Source organism: Periophthalmus magnuspinnatus, chromosome 16, assembly GCF_009829125.3.
Source record: "Periophthalmus magnuspinnatus isolate fPerMag1 chromosome 16, fPerMag1.2.pri, whole genome shotgun sequence".
Lineage (NCBI taxonomy): Eukaryota > Metazoa > Chordata > Actinopteri > Gobiiformes > Gobiidae > Periophthalmus > Periophthalmus magnuspinnatus.
In genome coordinates, this window is record NC_047141.1 from 31,602,119 (window position 1) to 31,619,677 (window position 17,559).

Here is a 17,559-nt window from a genome sequence, read left to right on the forward strand (position 1 = left end):
TCTGCCATTACACACAAACCAAAGTCAACGATTGTCATTTATTTTCTTCATATACAAAAAAATAAAATAAACAAAACAGAAAACACTGAGATGACAAAGTGCAGTCCGACCTTTGACACACAAAATCTACATCCAAAACACTGCAAATACAACACAATTTCACACTCTTATTGCATCTTATCGTAAAATAAATTATGAAATGTTGTTCCTCGTGTTAGAATACTGGGTTTCAGACGACAACACAACATTAAACGGGCCTGTGTCGTGTTTCAGAGACAAAATGACGATTGATAATAAGTTAATTTATCGTGTGTTTGGATAAATACGGTAGAATAATGGACCAAGGTCACAAATATCTGTAAATTATAAAGTTTCAAGGTTTATAATCCAGCCATATTTATCCAAACACACAATAACAATCCCCATATTATCATTATTTTGCATTTTGAGTTGATTTTTTTATTTTTTTATTTAAGTGGTAATAAACACAGCGCCCTCTACCTCACTGTTAGCGTCACTACTTCCTGTGCGGTTTTATCCCTGTACGTTTTTTTGTTATGCTGAGATGAATAAATATTTAAAGATGAGGCAGCGGACAAGGAGCTGCGGGTGGGTCAGGGGTCAGAGGTCAGAGGTCAGAGGTTAAGGGGTTAGGGTCAGACAGCGGACAGGGAGCTGCGGGTGGAGGTCACTGACGCACGTTAAAAAAACTACGCAAATAAAATGAATACTTGTCTCTCGTCGGGCCTGGGAACGCCTTGGGGTTGCACTGGAGGAGCTGGAGGAAGTGTCTGGGGTGAGGGAAGTCTGGGGGGGGGGTCCCTGCTTAGACTGCTCCCCCCGCGACCCGGCCCCGGATAAAGAAAAGGAAGGAAGAAAATGAAAATGGATGGATGTTTGTGTCTCAATGCTAACGCTAATGCTAATGCTAATGCTAATTTCGAGGCATAAATAATAAAATTTAAAACGACACCACAAACTGAAGTATTCAACATTTTAAAATAATTGCGTTGTCTTTATTCTAATTAATTTGAATTTCAATAGATTGTTTATTTCATGTTTTCCAATTTTAATAAACTAGCTAGCTTAAGTTAGCTTTGACGCTAGCTACGGAGCCTATTGTCATTAAAACTAGAGGGTTGGTCGTTCAATTCCCGCTCAAACAGCTCCCAACTGTGTCCTTGAGCAAGACACTTCGCCCGCCCCGCCCGTCTGAACGTTCTGCGTGAATGAGGTTGACGGTTCTATCTCCGTTTAACATTACCGACCTATAGAGGATTGTTGCGTAATCTGAAAAAAAAAACCCGGCAAATTGCATTGTTTCGTTTCTCTCTTTCTCCGCTGTTCTCTCACAGTTCGTCCCGTTTGCCCTTTGACCTGCCGCTCCCTCTGCTGCGCTCGGAGGGAGGGGTCTGGCTGCGTCCGCTCCGCCCCTGCGTAGCGCCCCCTTCTGTCTCCTGCTCTGCCTGTGCGGCCTCCTCCAGGGTTTTTCCGCTCCACAAAGCCTCCGCCTCGTCTCGCTCCTGCACGGAAAATATATATTGAACAAATGAAAACATAAATACGTAAAAACAATCACAACATGGTGTTTAAAGTAATAATCATAGTACTGTATTTTCCGGAGTATAAGTCGCACTTTTTTCATAGTTTGTCCGGGGTGCAACTTATACTCAGAAGCGACTTATAAATGTTTTTTTCTTCATTATTATGTATTTTTTGCTGGTGCGACTTATACTCCAGAGCGACGTATAGTCTGGAAAATACAGTAATAATACTTTTTTCATTTTATTTTATTTTATTTATGGAAAAAAAGAAACAGTACAGAACAAAACAACAGGTCGATAGAAACATGCACAAAGAAACAGACAGTAAAATGATAAACCAGGTACAAAGCAAAGGACAAGAAACAGAAATAAAACAGTGATCAGAGCTTGAGGCGGGTTGAGGGGGCAGGTTGTTTTTTGAGGGGGTTGGTTGTTTTTTGAGGGGGTGGGTTGTTTGAGGGGGCGGGTTGTTTTTTGAGGGGGCGGGTTGAGGGGGCGGGTTGTTTTTTGAGGGGGCGGGTTGTTTTTTGAGGGGGCGGGTTGTTTGAGGGGGCGGGTTGTTTGAGGGGGCGGGTTGTTTGAGGGGGCGGGTTGTTTTTTGAGGGGGCGGGTTGTTTTTTGAGGGGGCGGGTTGTTGTTTGAGGGGGCGGGTTGTTTTTTGAGGGGGCGGGTTATTGTTTGAGGGGGCAGGTTGTTTGAGGGGGCGGGTTGTTTGAAGGGGCGGGTTGTTTTTTGAGGGGCGGGTTGTTTTTTGGGGGGGCGGGTTGTTTTTTGAGGGGGCAGGTTGTTTTTTGAGGGGGCGGGTTGTTTTTTGAGGGGGCGGGTTATTGTTTGAGGGGGCGGGTTGTTTGAAGGGGCGGGTTATTTTTTGAGGGGGCGGGTTGTTTTTTGAGGGGGCGGGTTGTTTTTTGAGGGGGCAGGTTGTTTTTTGAGGGGGCGGGCTGGGGTCTTACAATGAGCTAATGTTTTATTCTTATTGAGCAGGTAAAATGAGTGAGTTTAGGTACAAAGATAAAACTTTTTACTCCGTTTTGACTTTCAGTTTCAGAGTCTCCATTCTCTTATTTCTTTTTTTCCATTATGATTTTCCTTCCTTCCTCCTTCCTTTTTCTTCCTTTTTTCCTTTCTCCCCTTTTTTTTCCTTCTCCCCTTTCCTTCCTTCCCTTTCCTTCCTTCTCCCTCCCCCGTTCTTCTCTTCTTTTCCTTCTCCTTTCCTTCTTTACCCCTTCTCTCTCTCTCTTTTTCTTTATTTTACATTTTAAAAGAAACCTGCAACAATATTTATTTAACACTCACCCCGTCAACAAGTGTCTGCGCTATTTTTGCTACGGACACGATGGAACTTCAAATGAATCAAAGCCTTTTTGTTTTCTCCTGGAATGTTCCACAGTTTGGCATTACACTCATCGTATTTATTCAGTTACAGGTGTTTTCTGTGTAATCTCTCAGGTCTGATCCATAAAACCCAACTTCCTTCTTTTGTTGCAGGTGTTTTGTTGCAGAAATCTCCACGGATACAGACAGATTTAATGCCCCGCTGTGGAACATATCTGTCATTGCATTCGTTTTGCTTTTTTTGTGATCAAATTTTTATTAAAGTCTCAGGTGCAAATACACAGGTTAGAATCTGATGACCTTTTTCCCTCTTCTTTTTTTTTGGGCATATAGACAACAACAAAAAAGAAAAAAAAAAAAGTAATAGTAAATAAATAAATAGTAGTAATAATAATAATAGTGACAAATTAAATACAAAATAAACATAAATAAATAAATAGTAGTAATAATAATAGTGACAAATTAAATACAAAATAAACATATAAATAAATAAATAGTAATAATAATAATAGTGACAAATTAAATACAAAATAAACATAAATAAACAAATAGTAATAATAATAATAATAGTGACAAATTAAATATAAAATAAACATATAAAAACAATACAATTTAGTAATAATAATAATAGTGACAAATTAAATACAAAATAAACATATAAATAAATAGTAATAATAATAATAATAGTGACAAATTAAATACAAAATAAACATATAAATAAATAAATAGTAATAATAATAATAATAATAGTGACAAATTAAATACAAAATGAACATATAAAAACAATACAATGTAGTAATAATAATAATAGTAGTAAAAGTAAAAAGATAAAAATAATCCCCATACAGTAACAGCAAATTTCCTCCATTATACATATTCATTTTGTACTAAATATATATATAAAAAGGACCTGAGCGTACACAAACTGTGCATCTTTCATGAATATACAGTTTGACATGATTATATTTGATAATAATAATAATTTTGAGGACTTTTCCCCCAGTCAAAACGTCTAATATTTCATTTCCTGCGGATTAGAACAGGTGCTGTCATGTCATATCCACACACTCCCGCACTATTTGCATTTGTATTGTAGTTTGAATGAGCCGTGATGGAGCTGTGGCACGACATCACGGGTTCAGACTCGGGGTTTCGTGACCATTTGTTTAAAAAAAATATAACGATCAGTCATAAAAAGCCTTACCATATCTCTGTAGTGTTTTTCTTTGGTGAACCACAGAGCCAGCGCGCACCTCTTCCCTCTGGTCACTGCAGAAACGCCGTGCGGATTCACCGGACCCGAGGAAAAACCCACCAGACGTCCACAAGATGGCGTCACACGGGCCTGGACGCGGACAAACACGGGGAAAAACAGGAAAATATACGGAAATATTAGCGATTGACAGTTTTTTCGTGACGTTTATCGTGATAAAAACGGTCGACGATAACCATTTTTGGAACATTTTATATAATCGAAATAATCGGCAAACAAGGATAATCGCCGTTGTGTCACAAGAGCGCGCAGAAAAAAGCTACTTCACTGCAGGGGCGTCGACAGGGGGAGACAAAGCGGGCTGTTGTCCGGGGGCCCCAGGGTGTTAGGGGGGCCCAGAATTGTGAGACTTCTTGACCCAGACCCCAAATTTCTGTCGACGGCCCCGTTTATCCGTAAGTTTTCCGCTAAATCGAGCAGTGAAACGTCTTCAGTCCTACAACGATTCGTCCAGTGATTGATTTAAACTTCGTCTTTTGCTACGGATCGGACCTGGACGACTGAAGGATTACACGGATCGTACACAACGCAATTTACAACAAATTTTATACACCCTGGGATAAATTTGCACGTTCCTGGTCTCGTCTAGGTGTCTGATTTTTCATTCGTGCGCGACTAAACTGTTTGGCTAACGCTAACGTGTGACTTTAATGTTATCTGAGAGTCACTTCTTTAACAGCACAAATCAGCTCAACCGTTTTAGCTCCAACTACGTCGGTTTTTACGCGGTCAGATTGTGTTAAAACGAAAGCTCAGATTAAAGTGTCGCGTAACAGACAGACCGAGCAGTGCCTCCGGTTAGCTTTACCTCTCCAGTGATTTCATCGTTGCCTGAATTAACACTGATTTTAATAATAATAATAATAATGTGTTTTATTCATTAGGGCGACTCACAGTGACCGTCTTGGCGTCTCTGTCGGTGAAGAACAGCTCTCCTCCGTCAAAGTCTTCGTTCAGATATAAAACGGCGCTGCGGAAAGAACAAAACGGCGACGTAAACGTTAAACGTCAGTTATGTCACGCAAAAACGGACTCTCGTAGCGCTAAGTCACGTTCTAATGCTGTTAACGTCTCAAAAACAGACCTGGAGTTGCGTTTTGTTTGTGTCCGTAACATCTCCAAAGCTCAAAACGCTCTGTTCCACCTTGTGATGTCATGAAGTGATATTTTTTAACCTTTTGTCCAGTAGAGATTTTGCAATTCCAGACGCTGAAACGATCCAAATGATTCTATAAATGAAGGTGTGTGGAGTTTAAAAACACAGCGGAGCACTTCCTGTATCGCCACATGATGACATCACAAAGTGGGACAGAGCGTTTTCAGTTTGAGAGAAGAACTAAAGCCTAAATATGCAGGTTTGTGTGTTAAACATGTGAGAATGAAACAAAAAAACACAACTCCAGGTTTGTTTGTGACGAGGAAACATCAAATCATGAGTTGAGGAGCAAAGTAAAAGCAGAAAAGTACCTGAAAATTCTACTTAAGTACATTTTACAGCGTGTACTTTTTACTTTTACTTCAGTACATTTGAGAGCAGTGTCTGTACTTTCTACTCCACTACATTTTTGAACAGGACTGAAAAGTAAAAAGTACTTTTCATCTGATTTGAGGGGTTATTTTTACCGAGTTCGTGGAAACAAACTAACTAAAGTTTTCGAGTTCAAGCTTCAACTTTGAGCAAAAATAAAAATAAAAACACCAAATTTATAAGAAAAGTGAAGAAATTGATTTGTCTTGTTACTGTTGAGCAAAAAATGAATCGTTTTTAATCAATATCTCTACATTTACACTTTAAAAATGCATTTTAAGAGTAAAAAGTCAAACTTGTACTTAAATACTTTTACTTAAGTACATTTTTTTCATGTGATACTTTTACCTGAGTAACTTTTTACCTCTGTATCTGTACTTTTACTTAACAAAACTGAGTACTTCCAGGCACTTTTAATTTTAATACATAACATCATTTTCTCCTGATTTAAAACTGAATAAATCATGTGGTGTTTGTGGTGTAGATCGCCCCCTGCAGGTCATTACATGTTAAAACACACACAAACATTAGATTCATTTGATTCTAAGTAAATGTATTTATTTAGAATCTTTTTTTTTTAAATAAATGTGTTAATTAATAATAAACTGGCTCCATATTAGCCACTATATCTGCTAACACACGCTCCAATGTTAAACTTCTCACTACTGTAAATAAAAACACGCTAAATATCCAGCTAAAAATATAGTTCCATCTCATATATCATCATCTATTGAACGATCAGTTGCTGTAGTAATCGCTCTTCGTACGTTTTATCAGGAAAACAAACCAAAAATAAACCTAAACGTGCCTGAGATCTCTGTGGATAAAAGCGGGCGGTTCCCTCCAGCACAGTTTAGTCTCAGGTTCGAGGATGCAGTTGTCCACGTGGACCGGGTGAGACAGGTCCATTCTGCCCTCCTGGTCTCCTGCAGCGGATTTACAACAATATTCATCTTTAAAATCTCATCCAAAACAAGTCATTTGGGGTTAGGTTAAGTCAGACACATTGTGCTTGTGTCTGTGGATCGTTATGTTAAAGCAGAGACGTCAAACTCATGTTCACCGAGGGCCACATCAGCAAAATGGCCGCCATCAAGGGCCAGATGTGACTGTGCGGCAGGATAAATGTCACTAAATGTAAACGAATGTCATGTAAAATAAATGTAATTACTTTATAATTTGTTAAATAATGGTTTCTGTGATAAAGTGACATTTTTAAAAGTGTGTATCTGGTCGGGACACACCTCCTCACAGACCTTCAGCTCTGCTTCAAATTCGTCCTTTTACAGACTTTTAATTATTGGACAGTTTGTTGTTTTTCTTGCAGATTAACTTTTTCACACTTAGCTCCGTGTTTGGTGTCAAAATGTCGACGTAGATTGTACCGACTCCGCCTCAAAACACAAAAAACACACAGGTTTTTCTCCTCAAAGCACAAACTTGTATTCGCCTTCACTTTTCTTCCTCCAAACTTCCTTCCACACCGACAATTTTCCTCTTCATGAACATTTTGTGATGATTATTTACAAATATTTCTCAGTTCCACTTGTTGGGGAAATCTCATTAGTTTATTGTCAGTGCAAACATTAAAGCAGCACAGACTTATTTTAAAATGACAGTCAGGCCTTTTAATTTATCTTCTCGTGGGCCACATAAAATGACGTGGCGGGCCGCATTTGGCCCCCGGGCCTTGAGTTTGACACATGTGAGTTAGAATTTGCACATTTTAAATCAAAATATTCAGGTTCAAATTCAGGTTCCAGGTTCAAATTTCTTGTTTCTTTTTGTTGACAGATTAAATACTAGAAAATACACATGGAGATCTTGACTGAAAATCTGCCTAAAAATTGAAATTTCGCCTCAGTTTTTGGGTTAAAACTTAAATAAATCAGACTAGAGTTCGTTGTGTGTCGTTGCTGCTTTAAGACGTGATCCTTGTGTCTCTAAAACTAAATGTATTTGGAGAAAACGGCCTCTAATCTGACTTAATAAAAGAAATAAATCCACTGAGTTTCTGTGTTATCTTGAAAATAAGCAATTAAAGATTAAACTCAAACATGAATCAGTCCAAAAACAACTTCGAGAGACTTCATCCATCATCATACTTCATCAAAACATGCAGAATTATCCATAATATTTGTTTGCAGTGTTGCGAAGTAACTAAATGCACCTCAAATACGACATATTCAGAATTTAAAAGTGTTTAAAACTGAAAATAAGATTTAAACGGATCCATTTTGATATTATCTTATAGACACTTTATTTCACTCGTCATTCTGTCTCTGACCTGAGATGGCGCTGCGACAGACCAGGTGAGTGAATGAGACGTAGAGTCCTGAGGGGCTCCTAAAGTACGAGTGGACCAGGGTCCTCGCTCTCTCCCCGAGCTCATGGAGGAGTTTAGCATCAGACTCGTTCACCAAACCCTCCTGACCCAACTGTGAGAGGAAAACACGGAGTTTACACGTTTACATGTTTACATGTTTACACGTTTACACGCACACGCCAAACATCACATCAACATCTGATCTATGGAGTGAGCTCGACTCAGATTAAACAACTTAACCCTAATGTCTAACTCCTAACCCCTAACTCCTAACCCCTAACTCCTAACTCCTAACCCCTAACTCCTAACCCTTAACTCCTAACTTCTAACTCCTAATTCCTAACTCCTAACCCCTAACTCCTAACTCCTAACCCCTAACTCCTAACCCCTAACTCCTAACCCCTAACTCCTAACCCCTAACTCCTAACCCCTAACTCCTAACTCCTAACCCCTAACTCCTAACCCTTAACTCCTAACCCCTAACTCCTAACTCCTAACTCCTAACTCCTAACCCCTAACTCCTAACCCCTAACTCCTAACCCCTAACCCCTAACTCCTAACTCCTAACTCCTAACTCCTAACCCCTAACCCCTAACTCCTAACCCCTAACTCCTAACTTCTAACTCTAACCCTTAACTCCTAATCTAACAAACTTAAAAGTCATTTATAAACTGGACCTTTGCCGCCCTGAGCACCGTCAGACCCTCAAACGTCTCATGGGGCGTGTGTGGAGAACGGCGCCCCCTGTATCCATCTCCGACAGAACCAGCGGTCTGTCAATCAAACACAACGCAGAGAAAACGCTTAGAATCCGACTTTTAAGAGCATTTTTCCTACGTCAGTGTTAAAACCAATCCAAACTCTGTGAAAATAGACCATTAACTACAACTTATCACGTCTAAACTCGGCAAAACAAATAAAAACAAGAATTCAAATTGTTCGAAATCACGTAGATCTTGTATTTATCTTGTATTTTTTTACTTGTACTCACTGACGCTAACTGCAGTATCGTGTCACACTCTTTTTGGGTCATGACTCCATCCAGAACGACCCGGTTTGTTCCATTCATCATTTCATCGTCCATGGTGATAGTCACGCCCTTCTGGGGAACAGTGCCCCCTACAGATCATAAAATAACACTGTAATATTATGTACGCTTCAAAAAACAAAAAGAAAAACAACAGACTAGAAGCTGTCATGGAAAATATATCAGCAGAATACTTAAGATCCACATTTTTACTTGGAATAAATAGTAAATCTGCATAAAAATACTCCAAAAGTTAAATAATATGCGTCGTACTCAGGCCCGTCGGTAGAATTTTGGGGGGCCCGGGGCAGGAAGCCTCACATGGGCCCCCCTCGAATATAAATCAATTCTGGGCCCCTAAAACCGTGGGGCCCTGGACAACAGACCCCTTTGTCCCCCCCTGGGTGTAACGCCCCAAAGCTCCAGAAATAGGGGGCCCCACACGCAGAGAGTTTAAGACGCTAAACTTGCTGTTAAAAGGCGACATTTTGAGGACTTTTGACCTTTGAAAAGATATAGATTTTGTCTCGAATTGTGAATTGCTACGACCGCTGCGCTAATTAATCGTCACGCTGAAAACTAAAGGATAAAATAACGAAAAAAATAGATGTTTTTACCTGCAAAGAAACCGCTATCGTCCACGTCTTCCTCTTGCTCTCCTTTATCCATCCTTTCGTTCATTTTTTCTTTCTCAGCCCTGAAATAATTCACGGAAAACGGTATAAATCTCAAAGCTAGCGGACATTCTGGAGGCTAAAGCTGTTCACATCTTGATCTGACTTTTATTTATTTGCATCTGTCATTTTTAGCACTTGTCTCCACAGAGAAAACTCCACATTAGGGCATTAAACTCGGCTGACTATCTCCGCGGAGACAACGAGGCCCAGTTAGAGGTCAGATCTGTCACGAGTCGGCCTCACTCATAAGAAGAATGTGTGTTTTTATGTTTTGTTTTAGTTATTTTTGCGAAAACATCTGTGATCGACGTAAAAACGCAAGAAAGACGTGTTTAATTTTTAATGCAATACTGTGGAACATTTACATCACTCGAACGACTCACCTCCAGTTTTCCCTCAGCGATTCGGGAACGACATCTTCAGGAGTCCACAAATCCTGAAATAAAGATAAAACAAATAAGATCGAAACAAACGACAAAAGGTTTACGCGTCTGGTAAAGTCATGATGGCGTGATGATGTCATCCGTCACATGACACTCGCCGGGTCTGTGAAGCTCAAGTCCAGGTTTTCCATCCCGAAGTAAAGAAGTTTTTTCTCCTGGAGCGAGCGGCGGACGTACGACTCGATCTCCTGCACGAAAGAAACGAGCAGAGTGTCATTTTGTTTAGTCGTATTGAATCGACACATGATTTTTGTGAATGAAAACTGAAAAAAAAACAGTATAATACATTAAAATATATCGATTATAACTATGTCCAGATGAAACGATACGAAAATTAAAGCGAAAAGTGGGGACAAGAGTAATTAAGGCCCCTGATTAACCGTAAAAAAATAAAAATTAAAATAGATTTGGTTGAGTAAAGAATTATTTAAGAATTAGCAGAAGAATTTTTGATTATGCTTCACTATAACAACATTAACTGACATTTGTTTATTTATTTGGACGCCCTAAGATTTACGCAGCCTCCTGTACAAAAATGTGAAAAATAAAATTACAAATACATTTATAACAAACTAAATCGCAAACAAAACACGCAATATACACAGGGAAATACTTATATACACAAAATATACAAGGAAATACAGCCTTTTATACCATTATTTTGTATTTTGTTGATTGTCTAACTTTTCATAAATACTGGAAACAATAGATGAATACTGTATTTTCTGGAGTATACGTCACTCTGGAGTATAAAAATATTATGCAAAAAATACATAATAATGAAGAAAAAACATATATAAGTCGCATTTTTGGGGAATTTATTTTACAAAATCCGAGACCAAGAACAGACATTTTATCTTTAAGTCAAGTTCTAATAATAATAATAAAATGGAGAGCTAGCATGCTAACGTAACACATTTATATTTATTCAGCTCCATGAAGCACAGACAGAACTGAACACGTGTCTGGTTTGTTAACGTAAGATATTAACAGTTAATCAAATAAATAAAAGAGAAAAAACAAGCAACATCTCACTCCAAATCAATAAATCCACTGAATTCTTCATCCTCGGTGTCGATTCTGAACAAATCCACCAACTCCAGAGGAAGATGTAGGGGGCGCTATTGTTCAGTGTTTCTCAGATGTTTTTTAAATCACCGTAATGTTGAAATTTTAAATGTTCAGTGGTTCAGGAGGAGGAGACGCTGGTACAAGTCTAGAGCGCCCTCGTGTGGTGAAGATGTGGAATTATATATTTGAATAATTTCACATATAAGTCGCGTCTGAGTATAAGTCGCACCCCCGGACAAACTATGAAAAAAGTGACACTTATAGTCCAGAAAATACAGGATAAAAAATGGATGATACAGAATAAACTGTCTGGGCTCAAATTATAATAATGGACATTTATGAAAAAGAAAAATACCCTCACAGTTTATTTTAAAATGCTTTTCTTTCCCTTTTCTCGTCTCGTGGTTACATTGGTGTGACATGAGTGAAAAAGCAGCAGACCTGTGCAGGCTGAGTGTCCAGTGACTCTGTGTCGCCCCCCAGTGTCTCCGAGTAGAGCTGCAGGTTGTCCAAGTTGTCTTTGTCAGTCGGGTAAAACAGGAGCAGAGAGCGAAGGGTTTGGACGGCCCCGGAAATGTCTCCAGCTGCGGAGAAACACAAATAAAGTAATATGTAAAAAAAAGATTAAAAAAAAAATCTTATGGGGCTGAAAATTAAATTGTCATAAGTAACTTTTTTTGAGTAAAATAACCACAGACAAAATATTACAAACACTAATTCCCAATCATTTTCAAATAAATTTCTATTTCTGATTAGGTTTTCCGGTGCTAAAAAGTGGTAAGTAACTGCATATAACTGACATAGAATTCAACTTAGTCTAATATAATTTATAATTGAAAAAAATGAAATTAATTTTGAGTAAGCACGTGCTGGTTTAAGTTTTGTTTTGTTTTGTTTTATTTTATTGTATGTTATTGTATTTTATTTTATTTTATTTTATTGTATTTTATTTTTATGTATTTTATTGTATTTTATTTTTATGTATTTTATTTTTATGTATTGTATTTTATTGTATTTTATTGTATTGTATTTTATTTTATTTTATTGTATTTTATTGTATTGTATTTTATTGTATTGTATTTTATTGTATTTTATTTTATTTTATTTTATTTTATTTTATTGTATTTTATTGTATTTTTTTATTTAACAAACCCAGTGAACTATAGTCTAACTGTCGCTGCTTCTCAGATGTTTAAATGTAAACAAACTGTTTTGACCTTTGAACTGTGCGATGTGCAGGTGCTCCAGCTGCGTGGGCAGGAGGTCCTCGTGGGCGGAGACTCGTCCAGGTCGAGTGGAGACTTGAGTGACACAGGACTGACGGCACGACAGAAGAGACAGAGAAAGAGCTAAAATAAAACAAAATATAAGGTTAAGACAAACTTGTGAATATGTGACGTAACATCTAACAAAACTATGAGTTTGTTTTTTAAGAGGTTTTATTTCACTTCTATGGGGTAATAATCGTTAACACGTAACTATTTAGATCATCTTTTATGGATTTGAAAATGCAGAGTAAAAGAAAAAATCAAATCTGAGGACCAGAGGGAGACTGAGGACCAGAGACTGAGGACCAGAGACTGAGGACCAGAGGAGACTGAGGACCAGAGCGAGATGAAGAACCAGAGGGAAGTGAGGACCAGAGACTGAGGACCAGAGGGAGACTGAGGACCAGAGACTGAGGACCAGAGGGAGACTGAGGACCAGAGGAGACTGAGGACCAGAGGGAGACTGAGGACCAGAGACTGAGGACCAGAGGGAGACTGAGGACCAGAAGAGACTGAGGACCAGAGGAGACTGAGGACCAGAGACTGAGGACCAGAGGGAGATGAAGAACCAGAGGGAAATGAAGAACCAGAGGGGACTGAGGACCAGAGACTGAGGACCAGAGGAGACTGAGGACCAGAGGAGACTGAGGACCAGAGGAGACTGAGGACCAGAGGAGACTGAGGACCAGAGCGAGATGAAGAACCAGAGGGAAATGAAGAACCAGAGGGGACTGAGGACCAGAAGAGACTGAGGACCAGAAGAGACTGAGGACCAGAGGAGACTGAGGACCAGAGGAGACTGAGGACCAGAGACTGAGGACCAGAGGAGACTGAGGACCAGAAGAGACTGAGGACCAGAGGGAGACTGAGGACCAGAGGGAGACTGAGGACCAGAGGAGACTGAGGACCAGAGACTGAGGCCCAGAGGAGACGGAGGACCAGAGGAGACTGAGGACCAGGGGAAAAGATGCTCTAGGAAAAAGACTCTGGACGCCTGACGTTGACCCGTCCGTGTCCAGGGCAGGTCTGGGTAAAACCTTTTGTGTATTTCATGACTCACCGGGCGTCACAAAATAATGTCTTTAAATGTCTGATTAGTTTTAGTTTCTGTGCTCTCCTTCCTCCCTGAGCTAAGTCCCTCCCCCTTCAGAGCTCATCTCATCAGTTTGGTCTTTCGTCCCCGTCCACACATGTCCCCGTCCACACACATGTCCCCGTCCACACACATGTCCCCGTCCTCACCTGCAGCCTTCTCAAACGCTCCGTGGACGCTCTCCTCTCCTCTGTCCCGGGGCAGAGGCTGTGAGGACGTGTCACACTGGACTCTACACTCCTCCGTCTGCCGCAGCGTTTCATTCACACACTCTCTCCATTTCTCCGCGGCTCTGGTCCAGTCCGCCGACGCCTCCAGGTGCAGGGCGGAGTCGTACAAAACCTGAGACACGGACGCAAATGTTTATACTTTAAATCAGCCGCACGACGCTGGAAAAACACGTGAAATTTGATCTTTATGTTAGAGACAAAGGCTCAGGAATAAACACAAACATGTAACGTATCACTATATCGAAAAATGGAACTGTACAAGGAGAAATATATGAACTACAAGAACTAAAGGTCCTGGTTCAGTCCTGGTTCAGTCCTGGTTCAGTCCTGGTTTTGTCATGGTTGAGTCCGGATTTGTTTTTTATTTAAAATAGTTTAGTCCTGGTTCAGTCCCAGAACAGTCCTGGTTGAGTTCTGGTTTAGTCCTTGTTTGGTCCTTGTTCAGTTCTGGTTCAGTCCTGGTTCAGTTCTGGTTGAGTTCTGGTTCAGTTCTGGTTCAGTTCTGGTTCAGTTCTGGTTCAGTCCTGGTTCAGTCCTGGTTGAGTTCTGTTTTCGTCATGGTTGAGTCCTGACTTGGTCTTTACTGGGACTGAACCAGGACTAAACTATGTGTAAACCAGGGCTATATAAAGTCCTGGCTGGGTTCTGGTTTAGTTCTTGTTCAGTTCTGGCCCAGTCCTGGTTGAAATCTGGTTTTGTTGTGGTTGAGAGTTAGTTTAGACAAAGTCTATTCCTGGTGCTGTCTTTGTAGAGTCCTGGCTGAGTTATCGTTTCGTTGTGGTTGAGTCCTGGTTTGGTCTTTATTTAGTCCTGGTTTAGTCCTGGTTTAGTCCTGGTTTAGTCCTTCTTTCAGTTTCGGTTGAGTTCTGGTGTAATTCTGGCCCAGTCCTGGTTCAGTCCTTGTAGAGTCCTGGCTAAGTTCTGGTTTAGTCTTTGCCGAGTTCTGTTCAATCCTGGTTTAGTTCTGGTTTAGTCTTGTTTTAGTCCTGGTTTAGTCTTGTTTTAGTCCTGGTTTAGTCCTGGTTTAGTCCTTGTTTAGTCTTGTTTTAATCTTTTTTAGTCTCGTTTTAGTCTTGTTTTAGTCCTGGTTTAGTCCTGTTTTAGTCCTGGTTTAGTCCTGGTTTAGTCCTGTTTTAGTCCTGTTTTAGTCCTGGTTTAGTCTTGTTTTAGTCCTGGTTTAGTCCTGGTTTAGTCCTGGTTTAGTCTTGTTTTAATCTTTTTTAGTCTCGTTTTAGTCTTGTTTTAGTCTTGGTTTAGTCTTGTTTTAGTCTTGTTTTAGTCTTGTTTTAGTCCTGTTTTAGTCTTGGTTTAGTCTTGGTTTAGTCCTGGTTTAGTCCTGGTTTAGTCCTGGTTTAGTCCTGGTTTAGTCCTGGTTTAGTCCTGGTTTAGTCCTGTTTTAGTCCTGTTTTAGTCCTGGTTTAGTCCTGGTTTAGTCCTGGTTTAGTCCTTACCCAGTGCCGTTCACTGTCCTCCTCTCTGTCCTGAAAAGCGTCCTGAGTCACTCCCTCCATCCTTCTGTATTTCTCGATGTTGTTCCTCATTTCCAAATGACTGGGATTAGCCACAAAATAAGTGTGAGCCGCTGACGCCGCCTTCTGCAGTTTCTCCAGCTGAGAAAAGAGAAAAGTTTAACAAGCACCACCCAGAACGCAGACAAAACACAACAGAGAGGTGGAAAAACATATCGTTTACAAGATTAATGTTAAGAAGATATTGAAAATTTGAATATTGGGTAAATCATTAAAAAAATATATAAAAAGCTGCAAAAAAGCGGATTTAAATACATAGAAATAAGGACTTAAGGGGGTATTTCTGCATTTTTTGGTTCATTTTACAGTCACGTTTGAGAGATACGGGGAACTGAAGATAGGAAATACATTTAAAAAAGAAAAGAACATTGCTTTTTTCCCTTTTGTTCCCATTTTTGATGCAAATTCAGAATATTGTGTTATATATTCAGGATTCAATCTATAATAAAAACCTGTCTCTGTTCTAATGTTTTTTCATGGAATTGTGTTTTTTTTGTTTCATTCTCACAGGTTTAACGCACAAACAAACCTACAGATTTAGGCCGAGTTCTTCTCTCAGACTGAAAACACTCTGTTCCACCTTGTGATGTCATCATGTGGTGATACAGGAAGTGCTCCACTGTGTTTTTAAACTCCACACACGGCATTAGAACATGACTTAACGCTCACAAGAGTCAGTTTTGTGTAATATAGGACCACGATACTGACACGTTTTAGCAAATTTATGCTGGATTTCCATAATATCGTCGATAAATTCAACAAATTTTGCAAGAAAAGGACAAACTTTGTATTAAGTTATAAATAAACTTTGAATTAACTTGTAAATATCACACATTCCGCTTGAAATTCAACCTAAAAATGTACACTCAAGTCTTAGTTTAGATCATTTTTCTCAATATCTTCCATTACTCTTATTAATCCTCAATAAACCGTGGCTCACTTTGTAGTATGTAACCTGGAGAAAGTTGTACGGGTTTCGAGATCCAAACTCATATTCGATATCAGAGGAGACGGGGAGCAGAGCGGCAGGAGAGAGCGACTTTCCCAAACAAAACCTGAGACATTCGGCTTTCTGCTGCACCCAGTCCAGAGCCCACAGGTCCCAAAGGTTCCCCGCTTCACTGTCTGTCAAAACAAGAGAGTTGTTTTTTTAAATTAAATATTAAATGTGCATCTCTGTAAAAGTAAAGGTCACATTTGGTCTCAATTTTATACAGCGCTTTTCCACCTTCAAGGCACTTAAAGCTCTTTACATTCACACACCAGCACAAACGGACACTGGGGGTGAGGTGGGTTAAAGTGTTTTGCCCAAGGACACAACAACAGTATTCATCTGTGGGAGCTGGAATCGCACCGACAACCTGTGGCTCAGCAGATCTGACCGATTTTCTCAACCAGTTTTGTTTACGTCAAGAGCGCCCCCCCTCATTCTTACGAAATCAAAAATAATAATTACAGTGACATAATTTATAACTAATTTAAATATATAAAAACAGCATTTCTAATCACAATCAAACCTTATGTCCTGGGAAAAGAGAGTTTAAAAACTGTTTGGGACTAGCCTATATATTGTTCTTTATTCGCTCATATTAATCATGTCATGTTAATTATGTTTTATTAGATGTATTTGTGAATTTTTAAACATATACAACACACATTTTGCACATTTTTACACACAGTTTTACTATAAGAAGGACATATACACGCCTATGTTGTCTGTGGTGCAGTTTTGTATAGATTTTCACTGATATTCTGCACATATTTGTCACATTACAAAGAAAGAGTGACATCTTTCTTATGAGTTTAGGACTTACCCAGTCTGTGGAGTGCATTTGTTCCTGCATTTTCACACTCATCATAACACTGTCTGCGGACTTTAAACAGCGTCTCTTTGGTTAACAGGGACTTCTCCAGGAGCTCTGCAGCTTTCCCCCACTCCCCTCCAAAATACGCACGCACTCCACTGTAATAAAGTAAATCATAAGGCTGCAAGTGCAAACCTAAACTACTGGAGCCTCCACTTCCTGCACGGATCACTGCGACATCCAATAATGCAAAAATAACTATGTGAAACGCCACGTATACAGGCAAATGAGGAGACAGCAGCGCCATGGTCCTGCAGAACAGCTCAGGGAGAAGCGGAGGAGGAGGAGGAGGAGAAGGAGGAGGAGGGACTATGGAAACTTTGCACATTTGGTCCATAATGTTTCCTCCC

At 39.7% G+C, this 17,559-nt stretch overlaps 1 protein-coding gene across 1 annotated transcript; it reads right to left on the bottom strand.

Moving 5' to 3' along the window:
• Positions 1-1,251: 1,251 nt before the first annotated feature.
• p3h3 (prolyl 3-hydroxylase 3) lies at positions 1,252-17,471 on the bottom strand. The gene is made up of 16 exons (XM_033981570.2): positions 17,159-17,471; positions 16,285-16,469; positions 15,267-15,425; positions 13,735-13,927; positions 12,442-12,573; positions 11,666-11,808; positions 10,252-10,341; positions 10,094-10,146; positions 9,651-9,730; positions 8,998-9,125; positions 8,684-8,779; positions 7,968-8,118; positions 6,489-6,606; positions 5,047-5,122; positions 4,084-4,224; positions 1,252-1,523 (listed from the first exon to the last, which is right to left on the bottom strand). Exons 1-16 carry the CDS (start codon positions 17,454-17,456, stop codon positions 1,350-1,352), a joined length of 2,217 nt encoding a protein of 738 aa, XP_033837461.1. The 5' UTR covers positions 17,457-17,471; the 3' UTR covers positions 1,252-1,349.
• Between the last annotated feature and the right edge of the window lie 88 nt (positions 17,472-17,559).